The sequence below is a fragment of the Egretta garzetta genome, unplaced genomic scaffold (genome assembly GCF_000687185.1).
Source record: "Egretta garzetta isolate BGI_Z169 unplaced genomic scaffold, ASM68718v1 scaffold615, whole genome shotgun sequence".
NCBI classification, from domain to species: Eukaryota; Metazoa; Chordata; class Aves; order Pelecaniformes; family Ardeidae; genus Egretta; species Egretta garzetta.
Genome location: NW_009259857.1, coordinates 382057 through 404120, shown reverse-complemented (window position 1 = coordinate 404120; position 22064 = coordinate 382057). Strand labels below are relative to the sequence as shown.

Genomic DNA, 22064 nt, shown 5'->3' with positions numbered 1-22064 from the left:
GGGGGTCGGCCTCTTCTCCCTGGTAACAGATGATAGGATGAGGGGGAATGGTTTGAAGCTGCGCCAGGGCAGGTTTAGGTTAGATATTAGGAAAAACTTCTTCACTGAAAGGGTTGTCAGGCTCTGGAATGGGCTGTCCAGGGAGGTGGTAGAGTCCCCATCCTTGGAGGTATTTAAAAGAAGGATAGATGAGGTGCTTAGGGACATGGTTTAGTGGTCGGGTGGCAGGGTTAGGTTAAAGGTTGGACTCGATGATCTTAAAGGTCTTTTCCAACCAAAGCGATTCTATGATTCTATGATGAGAGGAAATGGCCTCAAGTTGCAGCAGGGCAGGTTTAGACTGGATATTAGGTAAAATTTCTTTACTGAAAGAGCAGTCAATCATTGGAACAGGCTGCCCAGGGAAGTGTTTGCGTCCCCATCCGTGCAGGTATTTAAAAGATGTGTAGATGTGGTGTTTAGGGACATGGTTTAGTGGTAGACTTGGCAGCATTAGGTTAATGGTTGGACTTGATGGTCTTAAAGGTCTTTACCAACCTAAATGATTCTGTGATTCTATAATTCCATGATTATTTCATTGGATCTACGGTAAAGGTTCCTCACATGAACTGACTTCCCTAACTCAGTATTGAAATAAAAGGAGGACATTTCTTACTCAGTCTCCTTCACTGATTTTGAAGAACAGTTTGGTGAACATTACTATCCAGACATTGGACATAAAGCTGGGCTGGGTTCTTATACACAAATATTATCTGTGCATTGGAAAGCCTGCCTTGGAGTATTGGCAACTGAGGAGGAAGTTTTCGGAGTCTGTTTATTAAATGTCTGTATCACTTGGAGCTATCGGCTGATTTACTTCCTCACATTCTGGTATTACTTATCCTGCTAATAACTATAATATACTTTAATCGACAAGACCAGGGAGAAGGGAAAACCTTGTTTTGTCCCCAGCCAGCTCCACATATTTATTTGGCACCAAGATACAATACGCCAGTTGCTCAGCTACAGATTTCTACGCTGTGTTCACTGGTAGGGGCAGCCTAACCTCAGTCAGGCTTATCTACAAATTCCAGCTGTTCTTCCAGGATGAAAAGTCAGGCAATTTTTTAAGAAAGACCTTGACATATTATCTTATATAGGCTGTATGATTTACCTGCAAAGGCATACAAAAGTATCCCATTGGCCAGAGTGGGTCATTGGTGCACTATACGTTCAGAACAGACATGACTGGTAAGGTTTCCTTGAACCTGAGCCTGTTTCTATGCTACACCAAATGCAGCACAGACAAATTCCTCTCCCTCTTTTTGGTTACCTATCAATAGATAGATTTAATATAGAATGAAAACCCTGCTAGGACACTATCCCTTCTTTCTTTTTCAGAAAACTTGGACAGAAATGGGAAATAATTCCACAAGATTTCTCAAAGATAATTGAACTTGCTTGTTCTGGGCATGACCTAACAACCTTATGCATATTACTACCTTTATAAATTACTATATTACCTATGTGATCCTTAATGGGGACTGGAAACTTTTATGTACATGTGTACATATGTAGATCCATACACAAACATGCACTTCCCTCCCCCCCTTAATGTTCTCACTATTTTATTTGATACTAAGATGTGTTCTCTCTATTAACATAGATTTTCCTTCAGAATTTAGAATACGCAGAATTTATTCAGACTGAAATTTATTTTTTTCCTGGGTTTTATTCCCCTGTGTTCCTACACCAAATATTCTTATTTCAAGTGGAAGCTTAGGCCCTGTACCCAGGGTACAGGTATATTTTTATTATTGTAGCCCACAGTTTAGCTATCAGAGTTGATTATAATGGTAATTTTATTAGTACTGTGATTTTCTTCATAGACTTTTACAAATATGAACTGAACATTCACCATAGCATCCACATAGCAAATCAACGACTGTTGTCTTAATTGTCCCATGGTAAACCAAGGAGAATGTCCTTTTTTTGTGGTCATGAGCATGACCGTAGATATTATGAGACTTCATGCTACAGATCTGGTTCCCACCTTCTCCACAAAACATTACATCGTGCCTCTCAATCAGCAACATTCTGGTAGAAGGATTGAATAGTTCTGTAAACATTTGTGGCCCTTCAAACTTGGAATTAATATTTGCCCAACTCTAGTTTTCCAGTAAAATACAATAGAGAGTATTTCATTTTCTGACTGAAAGAAATGTCAAATAAGGGTTTATAACAAAGATTCAGAAATTCTCTTTCAATGTTGTACAGAAATTACTTTAACTCTTCCATCCTCAGAAAAAAATACATGAATTTGTATTAATTTGATTTCAATGTAGGTGATTTCACAAGATCAATTTTATTACTGCAGCTGTCAAACTGTATTTTTCTTGATCTGTATTCATAAAGACACTGACTTGCCAATGGAGAAAACTATGTGAAATTCATTCTGAATAACGTAACAATTTTGTTTTAGTTTTACAACAAAAGATCCCATAGGATTAGCTGTATTAGCACTATACACATTAACAAGTTGATCTCATACCAAAAATGTGATGAGGCTTTTAGTTCGAGACAAGGATTTTCTTTTTTGTCATTATTTAATTTTATACATTTCAATGTGTTTTTGTTCCTAAGGTCTGGGAATTGGGAACATGTTTTATGTTTTTTATGAAGATGGCATCAAAGTAATACAACCAGTGGAATGTGAATTTCAGAGACATATTAAACCTAGTGAAAAACTCCTCGGTTTTCAGGCAAGTTATTTTTTTTTTAAATTTAATTGTAGTATTTTCTCAATTATAGTTTTCTTTAAAAAAATTTATTATTGCTAGTTTAGTGCTTTCTGCTTGATAAATTCAGACATGTCTTCTCAATTAATAAATAGCTTATAATGGTGGACTCAAAATTTCCTGTATTTTCCTTGAAAAAATTCAAACTTTCAATCTCTCTTTTAGATTGAGTACTCCCTGTATGCTTTTCAAACCCCTTATTTTCTCTGGCTGTCTTTCTCTTTTCCCAGTCCTTCCCTTTAACAGCTCTCTACTCTTTATTTCTGGTTTGGTGGTGGTTGTTGTTGTTTTTTCTTCCCTCTCCCCAGTTAAGTGCATCTCTGTGAATCAGCAATTGATTCTCTCTCTATTAAATATAAGATCTAAAGTTATTATTTTTAATGGTTTCTTTTTCTCCACTGGATGTTTGTCTATACTAAACTGTCAGCTATCATGAGGTAAATCCCTGTCCTGATAAACACTCTTACAGCTCCGCTGAAGTTAGTAGAGATGATGGATGCTTTGACTCCAACTTACAGTTCATATAAGTAGTTTCAATAACTTTATTGTTAACAGATTTATAGCTGATTTCACCAAATTCTGTGCATTTATGGAGTAGTTTCCATGTGTAGCATATATAAAAACTGTAGTGTATTCTCCACTTTGATTTATTCTTTTGTTGTTTTTCCTTTACTGCTAATCAAATTGCTAGCTGACATGAAGCATGTTCTCACAGGAACACTTCGTACTAGTCACTACATTAAGACTTGTTCCATATGATCTATCACCTTTCAAAAATAATAACTTTTTCTCATTATTTGGATTTGAATGAGTGACCTTGAAATACGTAATAACCCATGAGCTGTACACTTTGTGTTTTTCTCCCTAATACCTAAAACGCGCTGAAATAACAGCAGAACAGTCTCAATGGAATTTGCCTCCTCTGTTATCGTTATTGATGTCAAAGGCTGCTGTACTCAGCAGCAAGATTTATCTTAGTGTGAATAATTAGGCTTTGGACAGCTAATCATACCTTGATTTGTGCTGCTTAAGTGAAATTAGGTTGACACAGCCAAAAATAAGCCAAAGAGCTTTTTTATGGCTGTTTAATTTGAAAGCTGATTATTTAAGAAGCCTGGTAAAATTGTATTGGTCTGAAGTGCAGCCTAGATTTTAAGTGTATTTTTATTGAAATGTGATGATAATCAGGATGGATAAGTCAAACTTCTTTCCTTGTTGTAGCTTTCTAACCTGAAGTAGCATAATAATTATGTCCTTCTCCCCTGAAGAAAAAAAAAAAAAAAAAAAAGAGACCAGGAAAGTAGGCTACTTGATAAATTTCATTTTACAGTAGGTATAGTCTTGTCCTTCTTTAGGTATCTTTGGTTGTGGGTAGGTGTGTTAAATATATAGCCAGAAATTAAGCTTTGTACCTACAAGCATGTCATTTTGCCCATTAAATTCAACAATATTTCTACTTATTCCCCTGAACGCTGAAAACATTTTCCCTTACATATGGTGGTTAATAAATCTCTATTCCTGCAAAAGAAATCAGAAATATTCAGGAAATATATCCCTATGTTTTTCTATTCATAGTGACTTCATTGTTTGCTCTGCATTAAAAAAAAAAAAAAAAGAAGGAAAAAATGAGAAATAGTTTTCAGTAAAATATTTTGGAATTTTGATAAAAACCTTTAAGATTACTTTCCTCATAGAAGAAGGATGAAACATGAGTTTAAAAGAGTTCTGTGCACATACTGCTAATACTATGACAACAGTAGTATGTTCTTGAAAAAACTCATTGACTATGAAGCTTTAGACAGCTGTTCTTCCTTTGAAGAACATCATATCTTCCTCAAGCCTCCTTGGAAAATCTGTTATCTCTAAATAAGAATAATAAAATAACGCAGTTCTGTACCAGGATCAGATTTTTATCAAGTTCAGCATGTGACTGTTTAGTGGTAAGAGTTCATGTCATAAATTACTCATTAGTAATTCTCTTTGACTCTGTCATATAACTTTATTAATGAGCAATTTTGGTATACTGTATGTTTTGAGGTGGCTTTACATAGCCTTTCACATCTACAGCAGCTATTGCTAATAAAATCTCCATCACTTATCTCTTAAAATATACCTAAAGGAAATATTTGCTTGCGTAAACCTCTCCCATTTTTTTACATTTTTCTGAATTAGCTGTTCAAGTGATAAGTAAAACCCCAGTAGACCTGTTTCATTGCCAAACATTTGCTAAAGTGTAGGAACATTTCTAAATTCTGCAGCGCAGTTTAGGTACTAGAAGTGTTACAGAAAATGTCTGGATGTGACACGTGATACTGCAGTGTTCCTCCCCAGGTTTCCTGTTTGCCTGCCAAGAAAACAAATTAACCTTAGCTGAGCTCCTGTAAAAGAATGAACTCAGGTGTTTCTATATGGCATTGCATTGTATTGTGAACGAAAGTTGCAGTAGTTACACATGTACGTATTTAGGTATGCTAATTTTGTGAAAGGTAAATACAGTTTCTCAATAACTGTATACTTGAGAACCCTTATCTAAATATTTAATTGCCTCTTATGTAACTGAGTGTCAACACAGCAAAGCACTTTAGTGTGTGTCTAACATGGGACTCGATTAGACTTTCATTGTGCTGAAAGTGAAGCAAAAGATTTAGTGCTTTACTGGATCATCATGGTTCGGAGGAATATAAAGAGCTTCCTCCTCTCCTCCCTAGAATCTCGTAAATTACTTGAATCTTCTAAATTAATATGGACTTAAAGCAGACTTTTATTAGGCTGATAGTGACAGTTCTAGATGCACAGGGACAGAAATAAACTTATTTCCGTTTTCTGATGCAGGTTATTTTTCAGTTATACCAGCTTTGGCAGCTGTTTGTTTAACCTGTTGTCAAATAGATTCTTAACCATGGTCCAAGTAGAGTCTTTCAACTGCTAAATCTCTCATCATTCTGAAGTGTTTAGGACATTTTCCTCACTAACATGCAACGTCTGTTTATCTTCTGCAAATTAACATTGTCCAAAGCCTTCAAATTCTTATGCAAAAGTGTTTTTATTTTCCCTTCCCAGTGAATCCCAATTAGAATAATTATTTCAGGAGGCTGGGGGCAGGGGAAGAAGCAATTGAAACATATGCCTTTGTTGAGACCGATGGAGGAATCCTTTTGGTTTCAACACAATCCTTATTTCTGCTTTATTACAAGAACTAGCTCATAATTTCAGTGAACTGGGCCATCTCACACTTGAGTTGGTTGAATACGTGATGGAGGTGGGAGCAAAATACTTAATTTCAAAATAATTAATGTGACTACATGGCAGAACAAAGTTTCCCCAGGAAATGAACTTGAAACACACTTGTTAGTCCAAAGAAATTGCTTTGGTTTACATTCTTATTGTACAGCAAGTGTAGCAAATGCCAGATTGTTAACCTTTGTTTGTTGAAAAAAATGTGAAAAAGGTCCACAGTCTGATTTTAAGTACAGAATGTCAAGCAAACAGTAACAACATAAAAAAGGTGATATATAAATTCATGTCTTAATACATGCACTGTTGTAACTTGTTGATGTCACCTTACTCCTAGTTGTAGCACAGATAGACATTTCATTGTACTGCTTAAAGAGCTTGACTCAAATATTTTTAGAACACTCAGGACCCTTGCATTAAGTGTACGTTTATAAGCATAGAATTTGCACATATAAATCTACAAGTACATGTTTTCTCTTGAGAATTTCTTGCCCCAGACTACCTTGAATAACTTTCTCTAAGGATTTATTTTCCTCTATCTGCTGACTTGTTACAGGGCAAGTCACTTTTTGATTAAAAAGTCTGGGGGGAAAAAAACAATGAAATAATGTGTTATCAGATGTTAGCTTTTTTCAGAGAGAATACATTAGGAAAAATTAAATTGTTCACATTTTAAATAGAAGAAAAAAAAAGGTGGGTTTATGCTTATATTTTAAGGAGAAATTATTTTAACCAATTACCCAGCCACTGGGGAAATTAATATAGAGCCTCAGAACTACTACCTGTAATGTAAAAGAAATCCAAACTGTCTAATCAGATAAATGTTAACTTTTCAAAAGCAAGAATTCAGTTCCATTGACTGAAGCTATTTCTGGGACATCTAGATAAATGTGGGTTTGAATAAGTAGAGAAACTACTGCATAAACTGATCCATGCTGGGGAACTCTATTTTGGATATGAGAATTTTGGTGCATAACTTTCAGTGTTACTTTGGAGAAACACCTTTTTTGCTTTTATTCTAACTGGTGGGGGGCAAAGTGAGAGTTGGTATTGGATTATAGAAATTTATGACAACATAAACAATATCCTAGAGCCAGTGAACTGCATTTTTATACATAGATGTATTTTTTACTTAATATTTTTTACTTTAGATCTAAGTGTCGTGCCTTCTACTTGCTGCATTTAATGTGGAACAAGAAGAGCAAGTTTTATGAATGATATAGATATAATGATATAGAACTCTCTATAAAAATAGATATAATGATATAGATAATGAGTCATGCCCTGTAGTTTCTAATTTAAATATATTTGTGTGTGTATACATCTATAACAAACCCCCTATATTTATATTGTTTTTAAATTGAAATAATACTTAGAAATACACTTCCATCAGTATTTTAGACTCAGATTCAGGAAAATCTTTGAGGTAGCTTAACTGGATATAGTAATAAGAGCCTAACTTACATATTTTCCTGTTGTTCTATACTTCCCACAACGGGGAGGTATGATTAGTGTAACCATTTACACTAATATATATGCTGCCATGTGAGAGAAACCTGGATTCCTCCAGCGGGGGTTGGTGTTATTTTTGAATAATGTGTTGAATGTGGCTTTGTAGAATTCACAGCAGCAAAAACTGGGGTAAACTAAGGTGAGTCCCTAAGAGACATGATTGAAAAGAATGATGCAGGACAGAGCTGTTATAAACATTTACAGATGCATTACTTGAAGAAGGCGTTCTCTGAGGAAGAAAGAGGACTGTGTAGAACAGTCTAAACAGTAGTTATCTGTTTAGATAAAACATAGAACTAAGACAAGGCATATTTAGAATAAATATAAAAAAATCAAGATCAGTGAAACAACTTTCCAATTGGAGTGACAATTGCACAGAAGGCACATGACAATAGATCATTGATCCGATGATTATACATCATATTAGAGATATACACTTGTCTATGCTGACACTTCACTTTATGCGATGAAAAGCTTTTAGCCATATTTGAGAAAGAAAATCCTGTTTGTTACCATGCCTATCGTTCTTTAAAAACCAGATTTTAAACTTCTCCCTCCAAAGTGCATGGCTTTTTAGCAGTGAAAAATAAATCTTGCGCTTTTTATTTATTTCGAAGTTCTGCTGAAGTTCCTGATTATGTGCCATCCCATGGTACCTGAGTTCAGTAACCTTTCCTTATCAGTGTGTTTTCTGAAAGACCTTCCCTTTGTTGTGGTTTAAGAACCACATAAGACCAAGCAATGGCTTTCAATCTCCTGTAAAGAAACTCCCTCTGTTAGAGCTGGAAATTGATTTATTTCTTATTTTGACATATAAAGATTGAGTGTATTTTCTCAAACGTACAGAGGCATAGCAGGCAAAGAATGTTGACGATACAGAAAAGTTAGTGTTGAAATGCGTCATCTTCTTGAAAAACATTGCCTAGTGCCAGATATGTTGTTCTATCATGTTATTTTTCCCTTTTAAAAAGGAGTATGACACTTAGAAACAGAATTCTGGTTTATGATCTCATCAACTCTTGCTGTTCATTCTACATTGAAGTCATCATCTGCTGACATAACATAATTATTTTCACAGCAACCAGTTATGATGTATCAGAGCAATTAAATTAGGAATAAGCAGCAGATAAGTGCTAAAAAGAAATAATATTTATGATTTGGTGAAATTGCCCCTTGTGATGAAAGGAAAAAAAAATAAGAGGGAAAAGAAGAATAGGACAGGAAAACAAAAAAGCTTGGCACATAGTGAACATCTCTAAGCAGAATATTTTTGGGTCCTTGTTTTTACATAAATTTGATGTCCATTACAGGAAAAAATTATGGTATTTCATAAAGGGTAGTTCCAAATATGGCAACATATTTGACCAAGTAAATCTAATTTTGATAAAAGCAAGCTTTCACTGGGAGTGAATGCTTACAAATAGGTAGACAAAATATAAATATATATATATATATATGATGAGTGGGAATATATTTATATAAAAATACGAAGAGCAAGCATGTAAACTATAGATATATTTTAAGTGAGAGTGCATAGTTATAAATATAAGTATTAAGAAATATGAATACAAAATATGAATTCACTGAAGTCAACAGGAATTTTGCTTTTGTTTCAAATTCATCCTTTTGCATGGCTGGAAGGTCAGAGGAGGAAGGAATGATAAGCAGTAAGCCATTTGGTTTGCATTGGGTTTCACACTAGTGAGATAGGCCATGAGAAGGTATTATGGCAGAAGTAGCCAAACTTCTTGACCTTTGAAGCAACATATCCGTACTCCATGTCACCAGAAAAGCAGATCCCTGTGACTGCTGTTGCTTTGCACCCATACCACGTGACAGCTTGCACCACACCTCCTTTTTTTCCTCTCCATTTATATGTTATCATCTTCCCAATTCAGTATTTGCCTGCCTTACCACTGTGTTCTCAGAGATAAGTGTAAGCCATGTCTTACTTCTGCCTTCCTTCACAAGATACTGTGATGGTGTAGATGGGGAAGCTGCTAGCTGCTGCACAGCAATGAGACATTGTGCGTCTAATTTGTTTTTCTGTTTTTAAGGTCTCCTGGCTCTTGCTCCCTTTATTTCTACATGTATTATTGTTGCAAATGGCTTGCTTTCTCAGGACAACAGTGCCTGAATGCCTAGAAAACATCAAAAAAAGCTGGTGCATGGTTTACACTAAAGTGCTTGTGAGTTGTGTGGTGCTTACAATATGCACTTTAGCTAACATTAGCCTATGTCCTAATGTCACCTGTTCTTTTTCCTTCCCTAAATTTTCTGAGATCTTATTTTACAGTTAAAAAGGAGTATTATTTGGTTTTTTATTGCATTGTGGACTGTTTGGATTCTTACACTTTCCTTGTTTGTATCGAATTATAGGATGAAGTTTGTCCCAAAGCAGATGGAGATCCCGTTCAGCGTTGTGTATGGGCAACTGCTGTTACTGTAAAAGACAAGTTCATTTATGCAACTCAGCCCACACTTGACAGAGTTCTTATTGTTGATGTACAGTCTCAGAAAGTTGTACAGGTATTTATTTCTAATTTTTAAATTAATATATAATTTGGACACAAGAATTTAAGGTTTTCTTTCATATTTCAAAAAAATGCAATTAGCTTGACAGTAAACACAGTATCTAGAAAAAAGCTCATCTACTTTTTACATTTAGCAGCAGTTTATGTTTTGTGCTGTTCTTGTGAATAGGCAACTGGGAGGGAGAGAATCAACATGAAAATATCTCTTACAAATATGAATGAAGTAGTTAAAGAAGCGAGTTCTTTGGGAAGTTTCTGTCTTGAGGTACTTTTCACTTGAAAATGAAGCTTCATTAAAATAGAGTCTTATCACAGGGATGTGTCTATCAGTTTTGGCAGGAAAGGGTCAGGGGTTTAGGCTGGGCTACAGAGGGTGGAGGACTGTTATTCAGTAAGCTTTCAGACAGAGAAATTACTGGAATTGTGGAGGACCAGACCACCCTTAGCCAAGATTGGAGACTGTGAATTCACACAACTTCTCTATTCCTCTCTACTGTGTAGCTAGTACTATCAGTTTTTCAGGCTCTGGGATGCTGAAGATATGCTGCTTAGTCAAAATAATGCATTGGGTAAAAGAGAAATCAATGCTATGGTACAGGGATTAATGCACTCATACAGTTTGTGAAAGACCAAGGTACAAGGCAATGCTAAAATGAGTATTAGTTTTTTTGAGCAGTACGGTTCCCTCAGGAGAGCCTGACAGAGTCACAATATAATCCAAATGGTCAGTAGTCTCACTGGGAAGGAGTAAAAATTTGATGTTTAGTTGCCACCACTCAAGTCAAATACTATAACAACCACTACGCTTGTGTCTTTTTTTTTTTTTCCCCTTGTATGTATCCAATTGTATCAATGATACCATTGTACTATGAGGTTAATTAGGGGATTTACATGAGGACAGACTTTAGTCTGTGGAATTGTTAAAGATGTGAAAATGCATTTAGAAAATAATAGCCATAAACTCATTATATTTTCTGAATATGAAGAGAATATTTAAAGTCTTAAAATGTGTGAGTTAACAAGGCATATGGAAAAGGCAAAATCATAATATTTTTTGTTATTTGTTTTCTGCCTAGTATTCCCACCATATTACACTATTTTTTTCTTTCTTTTTTAATCAGACACATACAATAGAATGTATTTCATTATATAGTCTTTAGTCTTTCAGGATGATGTCATTTGACCAGAAACATTAGCTTTATTTCACCTTCAGTGGCAAAAAACTTCAGTTATAGTTGGGGACTGTCAGCAGTCTTTTCAGCAGACAAGTGGTTTATTTTTTGGTTGGGTTTGTGTATTTTTGGGGTGTTTTTTAAGTACGTTACAGATCTTATAAAATTTTGAAATTTACTTTAAAAGTAGAGTTCTTTTTCTGAAATAATTTTATTTACTGGGCAAATAGCTCTGAAGCTAGTTAATAACTTATAAACAATCCTGCTCTGATTCTCAGAAGAAAGGGCACCTGGATGTGAAACTGATAAAGCAGTTTTGACACCAGACTGAGTGTTCTGATTCAAATTTTAATCGTACAAATGTGCCTCACATCTACAGGGTTACATATAGTATCATCACATTCTTAGGAAAGAGAAGTTCTTTAGCTAAATAAAACACAGATTTTTTTTTAATTAAAAAGCTAATCTAAATTGTTAATAAAAATATTTAAATAGAGCTTTTCTTCATGCCTTTTGCCTTTTTCACTGGTAAATGAATGAAAATCATTGATGTGTAGGTCATATCTTATATATTATAGATTATATAATGTATAGATTATATCTTATATCCCCAGAGGAATCTGGGGGTACTGGTCGACAGCCGACTGAACATGAGCCAGCAGTGTGCCCAGGTGGCCACGAGGGCCAATAGCATCCTGCCTTGTATCCGAAATAGTGTGGCCAGCAGAACCCAGCAGGGAAGTGATTGTCCCCTTGTACTTGGCACTGGTGAGGCTGCACCTCAAATACTGTGTTCAGTTTTGGGCCCCTTATTGCAAGGACATTGAGGCACTGGAGCGTGTGCAGAGAAGGGCAACAAAGCTGGTGAGGGGTCCGGGGCACATCTTACAATGCCAACAGGAATGAAAACTACTCTTCAAGGTAACAATGTCTTGAGAAGTACAAGAGACCTCGTTCCCACAGAACAACTTTTTACACTGGAGAAATTTTTAATACGCATGTTTGAATTGCAGAATATGAGACAAATTATTTTTCTATTTCTGAAATTACAGTTTTGAGCCTTTCTTTCAGGTAAATGACCACTGAAACATGACATTTGTCAACCATTGGAACAGGCTGCCCAGGGAAGTGCTTGCGTCCCCATCCGTGCAGGTATTTAAAAGATGTGTAGATGTGGTGCTTAGGGACATGGTTTAGCAGTGGACAGGTATGGTTGGACTTGATGATCTTAAAGGTCTTTTCCAACCAAATGATTCTATGATTCTATATCGTATGTTAGGCTCTGGGGAGATCTTGTTGCAGCCTTTCAATACCTAAAGGGGGCTTACAAGAAAGACGGGGACAGGTTTTTTAATGAGGCCTGTAGCAATAGAACAAGGCATATTCGTTTTAAAATAAAAGAGGGTAGATTCAGACTGGATATAAGGAAGAAATTTTTTACAATGGTGGTGGTCAAAAACTGGAAGAGGTTGCCCAGAGAGGCTGTAGATGCCCCGTCCCTGGAAACATTCAATGTCAGGTCTCTGAGTAACCTGGGCAAGTTTAAGATGTCCCTGTTCTTTGCAGGGGGATTGGACTAGATGACCTTTAAAGGTCCCTTCCAACCCAAACTGTTCTATGATTCTGTGATATTAGTATACATAAGTATTACATATATTAATGTAAAACTTAAAAATACACAGCAAAATTGAAATTTTACAATTACATCAACTTGACAAATAATTTTAATTTTAATAATTTTGCATTCTTTAAACATCTGTGTTTTCTGCCTTCTGTATTCTATGTCAGCTGGCTGAGTAGACATCGCTTCCTCAAAATCTGGCCTGTGCAAATGGTGACAGTGTTTTGTTTAATTTTTTATTCAAATGTTTTATGTTTTATTCAAAAAATGTTTTATTCAAAAAGTTAATAAAAAAGTTATTAATGGTTTTTGTATTTTACCTTTGCATATCAAAATAGAGATGAACTGAGTGGATAATGAATGTGTTTTCTGAAAACAAGAAACAAGACTTTTTTTACAGCCAATTCAATATATTTCTTCAGGAAGAGAGATTAAAAAACCCATAGTCTTACTGCAATCCACAGATTTGAAGGACTAGAATCTCTGGCAATGGTTTCCCTGGTCTTTGGCTGACATTCACATGTCATCTTGCTTTCCTACAGATGATGGATGAAATACCAATTTAACTGCATTTATTAGCATTTAGTCTTCAGTGGCAAGAGTGTATTATGCTTTTTGAGCTCACTGGAAAATATTAGAGAAGCTGGAGGTTCTTTTAAATTTAGGCTTTATGGAATACTTTGATTGGTAGACTCTTCTAATTTGCCTTCAGTTACATGAGTTATTTTATGAAGCGCTTCACTATTAACTGAATGTTTAAAGATACTTACCACAATGATGTATGTTAATTAAAAAGTAAAATTCAATAAATTAGCCACTAATTAAAAACAAACCCCTCTCCCAGAAATCTGTAAAGCAATTCTCCAGTTTTTGGATGGAGTTAGGTTGCTGTTCTGTCATATAAATATTTAGAATTAAAGTAAGGCTAATTTGGAATCTAGTGACAAGTCAAGAGGTACTTTGTTCAGCATTTCTTACAACAAGCACAGCCCTGTCTTCCTTATCTGTTAACAATAAGCATTTATTTTTTGTTTTGATTTTTGCAAGGACCAGGAATTTTTCTGACCATTAAATGTTGCTCTACTCATATCATATGCACATATACAAACAGGAAGCAAGGAAGGGAGTTTAGTTTCTCAGTCAGATCAGTCTATTTTCATTACTTAGAGTACTTCCTAGCACAGAAAAAAACCCCAAATGTAATTGATTTTTGGAGAATAGATACCAAGCTGTTAATAAATAAGAGCATTTTGCTTACTACACTGCCTTTTCTCTAGGTGTCATATTAATATGGAGGATATTATTTACATTTTAGCTGTTTCTACTCTATATCTTAAAGAAGAAACCACCTATCTGCCCTGTATAACCAAGTTTTCAAAAATGCGTACTCTGGTAGGAACAAAGGTGGAGAAAAACTTTGTATTTTGAAAGTGAGCAGCATTCTAATAAAAACTCTGAGGTGCAAAAAAACTAGATACAACTAAAAATTTATTTGAAAGGGCTCTAAGATGTGTAACTGCTGTTTTCTGTGTTAAAAATAATGCTGATTTGGTTTTGCTTATTATGGTGTTTTCTCTGAAGTACTACTATGTATGTTATATTTATTCCTTTCTACTATGAAAGTTAACATAAAAGATGTGTGTACAGGTGCATGTATGCAACAGCTAGATTTGAGGGTGATTTATTTCTATGACAATTATATTTATCAAAATAAGTACTTAAAGAAGATTCTAGAACAGACTAAACTGAAATGTATTGGAAACATGGATGGTCTGTCTTTAGAGAGATATATGTAGACTTTTTGATTTAGCCAGGTAATTCTCATTCTAAAGTTCAGAGAAGTATTTGCTTGCATTTGTAAATTCTTGAAAGCAAGCACTGTCACCTGCAATTGTCCAGCATTGCTCAGCAGCGCACTCTTAACTGGGATGGCTGAGAGACTTGCTGAAGCAAACACAGCTCATCATCATTCAGTCCACACTGTGCCGCTGGCAGATTCGCCTGGCTAGCCAGAAACAGCTGTGAAAGCCTGCTTCCAAGATGCTCAGCTCCTTGCTGCTGCTGGCTCCTCTCTCGGGAGCTGCATTACCTGTGCTTGACTCCACGGGCAATTCCTCCTCTTCCTTCTCCTGGTAGTGCCATGGCCCAGACCCTGAACATAGCTGGCGCTCATTCAGCAGAACACATATGGGTCACACCTTTTGTCTAGGGAAGCCAAAAGGAAATTTGACACACCTGAACAAATTAGCTATACAACAGCCCAAGTATTATTTTAGACAACTTGTCTTCTGGCCTGCAGCAGAAAAATGTTATCAAACACAAATGACCTTTTTCAAGAGGTATCTTTCTGATTTTAAATGAGCCGGTGAGCAACCTGCCTTCATTTTCCATTTTCAAAAGGAAAAACAAACTCTGTCTAGATGAAGCTGTGGCTTGCAACACCTCAGGAGTACAGTTAAGTATCATCAGCAGTCTCAGCCAGCCATTAGTGCATTATCTTGAGGATCTACATCATTAGTTTAAATTAGGTTCACTTAATTAGCCAGCTGGTACTCTCCTTGACAAACTGATAAACAAGCTGTGCTTTACAGCTCCATAGTGGTGAGACTAAAGAACAATTTCCACTTATTTTTTCTGCTTTAATGACGGAAATAGAAAAGTAGTCCTCCCAGTTGTTTACCTTGTGCAGAATGTCTCTTAATCAAATACGTTGTCCTCCCATTTTATACCTTTGAAGTCTTCAGTTCTTCTCATGACAAAGGAAGCTTAGAATGCAACTGTCTAAAAGGTTTGTGGTCTCAAGAGACATTGCTCAAGGTTGAAGGGACGACACTTGGGTTCTGATCACAAGTCTACCCAAAGTAGCAACTGTAACTGGAAAACATGAAAACAATCTTTCCAACTTCAACAGAATATACGCAGTTTAGCAGAGAGGGGAAGCTTTGGGTGTAGCCACATTGTGTTAGTTTTATGCAAGGCTGTGTAGTAACACCCTGCATTGATTTCAGTATTGGCTTGAGAATACTCTTCCCTTCTTAGCTGTTTTCCAATAATTGGTGTAGTTCTTAAACTAATCTGTATAAAGTGAGAATGATGGTTGGGAAGGAAGATAAGTACTTTTCTACTTGATTTAAAACCTTTGTTTTCAGCTTCTTAGTAGCTTCAGTATAATGTAATTTTGATGCCAAATGCTAGAGCACATAATGAATAAAAAACACTTTTTCAGCAATTCAGTAACTTTGAATTAATCAGAGGGCTGTTTCAACAATTGACAACATAATTTTTAAATACAGTCTGAAAACATCGGGAAATGCATGTCTAGTCACCATTTTAATTCAAGCATATATATTATTTTTCTTTTGAAACTGTGACAGAAATTAAGGATTTCTATTTTTATTGTGCTTCAGGCAGTAAGTACAGATCCTGTTCCAGTGAAACTACACTACGATAAATCACATGATCAAGTCTGGGTGCTGAGCTGGGGAAACATGGAAAAGAATTCACCAACTTTGCAGGTGAGGTGATCAGAATGATTATATCCTAGGAAATCTAAGCAAGTTGAACCTTTGTGTAATTGCAACATTTTGTATATTTTCCTTTAAGCATTATTATCAGGACCCCATCAGGGGCAGTGAAATGGTTTCAGGTAACCAGAAAACAATTCAGATGACTGACTGCTAAAAAGTTTATAAGATTATTTTCAACACCGTGACTCAGAAGTGACAATGCTGAGTCGATGGAAGGATAAGGAATAGATCTGAAAGCAGCAGCATGTATTGTAACTGCCAGTCTTTTGAGAGCAAACTGTTGCTGTTTATGATGTTTTTTCCCCTAGAATTAGAGGATAAACTGGATTTTAAGTGTATTCTTATTTCACTAAAATTATATTGATGTTCTGGAGGTGACAAGCTCTGTCTTTACTTAGTGCTTTTTCAGATGTAAAATATTAAAAATCTTTTCCCATGCCTCTGAGCAGTGGCAAGCCTAGGGACAGTCTGCTTTTTCACTATTTTCTGTTCATTAATTAAAGTAATTCCTTTATGTCATAATTTAAAAATTACTTCTTATTTCAACTTATTTTCCTTTTCTTTAGAAGTTAATGAAATTCTTACATATTTAAAAAATACGTAAGATAAAGAATAAGAGAAATTCAAATACAGGGCTCAAGCAGAAAAATGAGTAACATTTGAAACCACCTTTTTAACACCTACAGCCTCGTGGTAACTATGAGTATGCAAGGTGATTTGTGGGAGTTTAGCTGTCACTTCTCCCCAGAAAATGACTGATAATTGAGTCAGTCTTATCATGTTTTAAAGCGACTCATCATCTTCACTCTCTTTTTTCTTTACAGTATAGATAGATTATTTTTTTTAATCTGCTCATAAGTTCATGTATGTGAATATCATAGTAGCTATTATATGGGATTGTCTTTTATTCACCCATAAACACTTACCTCAGAGAAGGTCCAAGGTTTGGGGATTCAAGGAAAATCAGTTCATAACAGCTTAAGGAATGTGTGAACTCAAATCAAATTGCTCTTCTGAAATATGTATGTGCTAGTTTGATTTACCTCATGATTGACAGGAACTGGGCGTATGCATAGCCACAGCTTCCTGTGGATCAGTTGATAACATCTTTTCACTTTGAAGTGCTTCAGAAATTTAATCTCATTCTAGGATCTAGTATAAAAAAAAAAAAAAAACCAACAAAAAACCCTAAACTTAAGCCTCTAGCAGTTCTCAGTGCAAACTTAGTAATGTAAAAGAATAAACATGGACTCAGTGGTGGGGAAAAAAAGAGGAAAAAAGTAAATATGAAGATTAAGTCATCAGGTATATAACAGTTCTCTGAAATCTGTAATGCTGATCAGCTTTATTCACTGCCATTTGTGTTCTTTTACTTGGTAACTGAAGGATAATACAAGAGATGGAATACAGGGGCAATACTGGTTTAATTTATTTGGATAGAGATTAAATTTTGAAAGAGTATTTCTGTAGTTTATAATGATGTTACTTTATGTAGGTGATAACACAAGCCAGTGGGAGTGTTTCTCATCACACAATCCATACTCAGCCAGTGGGAAAGCAGTTTGACAGAGTGGATGACTTTTTCATTCCGGCTACAACCCTCATCATTACCCATATAAGGTAAGATTTAGCTGAATTATAATTAAATTTCAAATGAGCTGAAGAAAATATAATTTAAAAGCATTGAAAATCTGAGTCCATGCCACCTACTTCAATATTGTTTTGCAACACCCTTCTTCATAAACAAACTAAATGCAACTTTTATTGAAAACAAGCTAGATATCAGAATAAACACATTTATTAGAGATTTTCTTCCTTATCTCACCAACTGTTCAAAAGTTCCACTGCTCTGAGTACTAAAATTGAGATGTAATAGCATCTGGGGTTTTCTTGAGGAACTGATATGTGTAATATCCAGATAATTCCCTAATTTAGGAGCATAAATCTTAATTTGTAAATAACATTTACTAATTTCTTCTACTGCTCAGAGCAGTTGCCATATTGTATTACATGCATGTTATATTGGAGTTATTCTCATGATTAATGGACCAGAAAAACCCACTTTTGGAGTTTGAAAAGGAATTTTGATGCAACGTAACTCTTTATGAACTGACTTCTCCTGCTCATTTAGTTCTTTCTACTTATTTTTTCATCAGGCTCTCTGTTTTTAAAACAAGCCATGACTGTTTAGATGCATGAATAAAATTTGCCTTATTTCCTGTGTGCTGAGTATACGATGTTAAAATGGTTCAAATTGTAATCCATGCCAGGACACACTCTAAATTCCTGGGACCTTCGTTATTTCTCTGAGTGAGTGTAGGATTGTCTTTGTGTTTGTCCAAAGAACAGAGAAGTTCTGGCTGTGACAGAAATATTCTATGTATGGAAGAATGGAAAAAAGTGACTAGCTGGATTTTAAAAGACATATGGGACAGAGAAAGAGAGTGTGAGAAAAAGAGGGCAACACTTGATACAGGCATAAAGCACAAACCTTTTCAAGATCTCCCCAAGGCCTCTTAAATGAAAATCTATTTTTCTTTCTCTAAATATATTAGTAAGAATGTGAAATATCTTTTTTTTTTCCTATTTTTTCTGTAACATTTCTACCTGTAGGGATTGAAAAATTCTGCAATCTAGGATTTGTACATCTGAATATGGCTGTGATATGTATTAGCACTTTGTATGTTTAGGGCTGTTAGGTTCTTTGCAAGGTGACACAGGCCTATTTCAGCTCAAAACACCTCGGCAGACAATTAACTTCATTGTTTATTCTGCTCTTTCAGTTCAAGTTGCTATAGAAATGCTTTCATTAGGATGATCTTAGCTGTCCTACAATTATGAGGCATCATTCATTTTTAGCTAAAATCTCAAATTGCATATGTAAATATGTAACTCCATTAAAAAAGATATAATTTCTGATTGTAGCGAGTGGTAGTCTTTTAAATGTGAAAACATGCAATTTAAGATGATTTTACAGTTGATTCCAGAATTTGCTCTCTATGTGCTTGTGATGAATCTGGTCTTCTGTATCAAAAAACATTTGGTTCTCCTAAAGAGGTTGTTGATGAAAGATAATTTTTTTTAATTTTCTACAAAACTCTTAACTAACAAGTAAATTAGCAATCAGCCATATGCAATTTAAAAAGAAATGTATAAATTAATATAGCTGAATAGTAAATTGACTCTAAGTACCATTACTGCCACATTTCTTGAATTAAGTACATAAATGCACATTGTGTTCCTGAAGTAATCTGCAGTCCTCACACTCAGCCTTAGAAAAGCATTAAATAATTCTGCTACATTTGGAACAGGTATGCCTTGAGAGAACAAAAGTTACTGCTTCATAGGTTACCAAGTGCTAGAGGTGCTACCCCAACAGAACTGACATTTAGATACATTAATTTTCATGTAAATAGGAAAAGAAAAAGATGGGTAGAGATAAACATCGTACAAGGAGGGGAAACAGGATTGGGAAAAGAAAGATAGGCCCGGTCCAAAGCTTGTGAGGACCTCATCTTGTCTAACTCAAACAATTTTAAGTTGATGTTTTGCCTAAATAGGTCACGTAGGTGCTTTCTGCTTTGCATGGTGAGTCACAGCTACCTTCAGCTGATGAGTCATTTCACCTGCCCTATACACAACTTAGGAGAAAAGAGAATTAAACAATAAAAGAAAACCCACAGAAATAAAAAAGGAATATGAAATTCAGTTAAACATCGAAAGAATACAATTGGACAAGTGACTTCAGATATATAATGAACATGTAGATCAGTTCAGGCCTAGTATAATTATATTGTTGTGACTTTTGCTTTTTTTTTTTCTTTTTTTTGCATTCACATGCCACGTAAAGACCAAAAGAAAATTTCTGAAGTCTGACAGAAAGCCTGCAGTAGTTTGTCTAATGCTAAAACCATAGATTTGGGGTTTTTAACCAACAAAATTAATTCGACAGAAATAAGCTGATTTTACCTACTCATGAGCTTACTTGAAATGCCGAGAATCTTATTTTATTTTCTAAAATGCCACCTGAGTGCCTTTTCTAGAAAAGAAAAAAAAAAAACACTATGTAGACAAAGACAGTATTTTTATTTTTTATGTATTCTTTCAAGAGCTATTTATGTGAAGTTAGTCTGTCATTAAAGAATTTGCCTCACATAAAATGTCTAGCCTTCAAGTACTTTGATTTTTCAGTTTAAATAAAAATGACTATGTGAGCAGTGTGTCAGAAAGGTTTTAAATTAACTGTATTAATCAAATTAGTACTGACGTAGGAAAACCTGTCTATCAAATCTAACCTGTCACCAGTCAACAATAAAAATGCTCAGTAACAGCATGTGTTTGTTAAGGATGTTAGGCAACAAACATAAAGCTTGAGCTTATTATTCTTTGGTGTTATATACAAACCAGGGGAGCATTTTGTGAGAGTGAATGGGAAAAAACAGGTACAAGGGAAATAACCCCACTGGGTGAGTTAGCTGGTGTAGTTAACTGCTCAGGGGCCGTATTTGCCCTTTGTTAAAAGTCAATTCCCTTTGACTATGCAACACCAGCCCCTTCCAGAAAAATGAAAGCTTTCTGTAGCTGGGTGCATTTGTCTTGAATGATGGAGCAGAACACGGGGTGTGCATGGCTTACCAAATGAGCATCCAGAACCAAACTTTCTGTCTGAATAAAGGCATTTCTAAGCAAAAAACACCTACCGCTTAAAAGTATTAATTGACATTTGTAACACAGTTAACACAAACCATCTACTACCATCTACAGTGTATTACCGTCTACTGTGTATTCTGTCCAATAAGTTATCCTTTAATCTCTGTAAAGAATAAGGGACAGAAGGTAAACATAGGTAGACTTGTGGACCTGTAGGAAGAGAAATAAGGGTGAATAATTTAGAATCATAGAATAGAATCATAGAATCATAGAATCATTTAGGTTGGAAAAGACCTTTAAGATCATTGAGTCCAACCATTAACCTAACCCTGCCATTCCACCACTAAACCATGTCCCTAAGCACCTTGTCTATCCGTCTTTTAAATACCTCCAGGGACGGGGACTCAACCACTTCCCTGGGCAGCCCGTTCCAATGCTTGACAACCCTTTCTGTGAAGACATTTTTCCTAATGTCTACCTAAACCTGCCCTGGTGCAACTTCACTTCCCCTCATCCTATTGCCCATTATCAGGGAGAAAAGGCCGACCCACACTTTGCTACAGCCTCCTTTCAGGCAGTTGTAGAGGGCAATAAGGTCTCCCCTCAGCCTCCTCCAGGCTAAACAACCCTAGTTGCCTCAGCCTCCTCACAAGACTTGTGCTCCAGACCCCTCACCAGCTTTGTTGCTCTCCTCTGGACGTGTTCCAGCAACGCAACATCTTTCCTGTAGTGAAGGGCCCAAAACTGAACACAGTATTTGAGGTGTGGCCTCACCAATGTGGAGTACATACCTAAAAAAGCTATGGTGGGTCATTAATTTTTTCTCTTTGATCGTATCTAAAATGTTAATTGGTAACAATATATATATGTATTTAAAACTTATTGCAAATTTATTCTATTTAAGAAGTGGTGGAACTATACGTTTCCTTTACCTAGGTGGGTTATTTTTATATATGAAAGTGGAAATGGGCTGCCCATTATTAAAAAAGAAAACTCAACATATTTTAATGCTCTCTTGGGCAACAGATAATTTAGGA

General features: G+C 35.5%; 1 protein-coding gene across 3 annotated transcripts in view; it reads left to right on the top strand.

Annotated features, from left to right (window-relative positions):
* Positions 1-22064, top strand: part of FSTL5 (follistatin like 5) — a 310918-nt gene that overhangs the window by 265688 nt on the left and 23166 nt on the right. For all 3 annotated transcript variants that reach the window (XM_009639992.2, XM_009639990.2, XM_009639989.2), the window contains 4 exons: positions 2623-2741; positions 9903-10052; positions 16258-16365; positions 17873-17997. In XM_009639992.2, coding sequence (XP_009638287.1) covers positions 2623-2741; positions 9903-10052; positions 16258-16365; positions 17873-17997 — 502 coding nt within the window. The remainder of the gene's footprint in view (positions 1-2622; positions 2742-9902; positions 10053-16257; positions 16366-17872; positions 17998-22064) is intronic.